This window comes from Mandrillus leucophaeus, unplaced genomic scaffold (genome assembly GCF_000951045.1).
Source record: "Mandrillus leucophaeus isolate KB7577 unplaced genomic scaffold, Mleu.le_1.0 Scaffold43, whole genome shotgun sequence".
Classification (NCBI taxonomy): Eukaryota; Metazoa; Chordata; class Mammalia; order Primates; family Cercopithecidae; genus Mandrillus; species Mandrillus leucophaeus.
The window spans coordinates 3,232,049-3,234,038 of NW_012104587.1; the positions used below are offsets into that span (position 1 = coordinate 3,232,049).

The window sequence follows — 1,990 nt, forward strand, 5'->3', positions numbered from 1 at the left end:
GGGGCATGGACAGAAGGGCGGGGCCTGCACAAAGGGCGGGGCCAGGGGTGGGGGAGAAAGTACCTGAAGAAACCTCGGAGAGAAGATGGAAGGGAGTGGCGGGGCCTAGAGACTGATGGGGTGCAGGGTGTGGGAGGGAGGCAGGGTCTGTGACAGGCCGAGGGGAAGGAGTTTGGAACCCTCAGGCCCTGGAGTGCATGGGAGCTGCATGGCTACCGGTTCTCCCTGCTCTCCCACCAGGAGGAGCGGGTGCTCTCAGGGGTGCTGGAGGCCTCCAAGGCGCTGCTGGAAGAGCAGCTGGAGGCTGCCCGAGAGCGCTGCGCCCGGCTGCACGAGACCCAGCGCGAGAACCTGCTGCTGCGGACCCGGCTGGGCGAGGCCCATGCGGTGAGGTCGCCAGAGTGATCCCAGCTGGGTTGCCCCATCACCCCGTGGCCCCATTGATTCCCTGGGGGTCCCTAGTGATTCCTGCAACCTCTGCTCTTGGTGACCTCTAGTGACCCTCCGACCTACACACTCGGCCTGGCCATGGTGTGGAGGGCTTGTCTGACTCTACCCTCACCCCCAGGAACTGGACTCTCTGCGGCATCAGGTCGACCAGCTGGCTGAGGAGAATGTAGAGCTGGAGCTGGAGCTTCAGCGGAGCTTGGAGCCGCCCCCAGGATCCCCTGGGGAGGGTGAGGGACCCCAGTGGAGGGGTTTGGGTGGGGGCTGCCTGTGCTTTCCAGCAGGTGTATTGGGGAGAGCCTCTGACTTCCTCCCTTCCCCCAAGCCTCTGGGGTGTGTATGTGAGGAGCCAGGCAGTAAGGGAGGAGTCCTGACCTCATCTCTCATCCTCAGCACCCCTGCCAGGAGCAGCCCCCTCGCTGCAAGATGAGGTGAGGGAGGCAGAGGCTGGGCGGCTTCGGACCCTCGAGAGAGAGAACCAGGAGCTTCGGGGGCTGCTTCAGGTGCTTCAGGGGCAGCCAGGGGGCCAGGTGAGTCCCCTCCCCATGGACCTGGCTGGCCCTTCCCCTAGTCCCTCCTTGCGCCTGACTGTCCCTCTCCTATGCCCTCAGCACCCCCTGCTGGAGGCACCGAGAGAGGACCCTGTGCTTCCAGTGCTGGAGGAGGCTCCCCAGACTCCTGTGGCCTCCGACCACAGTCCCCAGGGCTTGGCTCAGAAGGCAAGGGATGGAGGCCCCCAGGCCTTGAACTTGGCTTCCCCAGCATCAGACTCAGTGCTCAAGGGGTCAGCTGAGTGTCCCCAGGCACCTGATTCGGACCCACAGGAGGCAGAGAGTCCCCTTCAGGCAGCTACTGTGGACCCCCAGGCCTCAGACTGGTCCCCCCAAGAGTCAGACTCTCCTGTGGAGACACAGGAGTCCCCGGAGAAGGCTGGCTGTAGATCCTCTCTCCAGAGCCCTGCCTCTGTGGCCCCACCTCAGGGTGCAGGGACCAAAATTCAGGCCCCGCAGTTGCTGGGAGGAGAGACCGAGGGAAGAGAGGCTCCCCAAGGTGAGTTGGTGCCTGAGGCCCGGGGGTTGAGACAGGAGGACCCTGAGCACAAGCCAAGGCCTTCGGAGCCCAGCTCTGTGCAGCTGGAGGAGCAGGAGGGCCCCAACCAGGGCCTGGACCTAGCCATGGGACAAACAGAGGCCAGAGAGCATGACCAGAGGCTGGAGGGGATGGTCGGGAACCCAGCCTGGCAAAACCCACAGCAGAAGTCAGAAGGGGCTCTTGAGGTCCAGGCCTGGGAGGGCCCAGTCACGGGGGAGAGCCTGGCCAGTGGTGTCGCAGAGCAGGAGGCGCTCAGGAAGGAGGTGGCACAGCTGAGGAGAAAGGCTGAGGCCCTTGGAGCTGAGCTGGAAGCCCAGGCCCGCAAGCTGGAGGCCCAAGACATGGAGGCTGCCCGCCTCTCCAAGGAACTGGCCCAAGCGCGAAGGGCAGAGGCCGAGGCCCACCGGGAGGCAGAGGCCCAGGCCTGGGAGCAAGCCCGGCTGCGGGAGGC

The 1,990-nt window shown here is 65.4% G+C and overlaps 1 protein-coding gene across 1 annotated transcript in view; it reads left to right on the plus strand.

The window, feature by feature from the left end:
* The window catches only part of CCDC88B (coiled-coil domain containing 88B), a 23,355-nt gene that overhangs the window by 8,837 nt on the left and 12,528 nt on the right, over window positions 1-1,990 (plus strand). Inside the window, exons 12-15 of the mRNA XM_011993590.1 lie at window positions 241-387; window positions 569-677; window positions 841-977; window positions 1,059-1,988. Coding sequence (XP_011848980.1) covers window positions 241-387; window positions 569-677; window positions 841-977; window positions 1,059-1,988 — 1,323 coding nt within the window. The remainder of the gene's footprint in view (window positions 1-240; window positions 388-568; window positions 678-840; window positions 978-1,058; window positions 1,989-1,990) is intronic.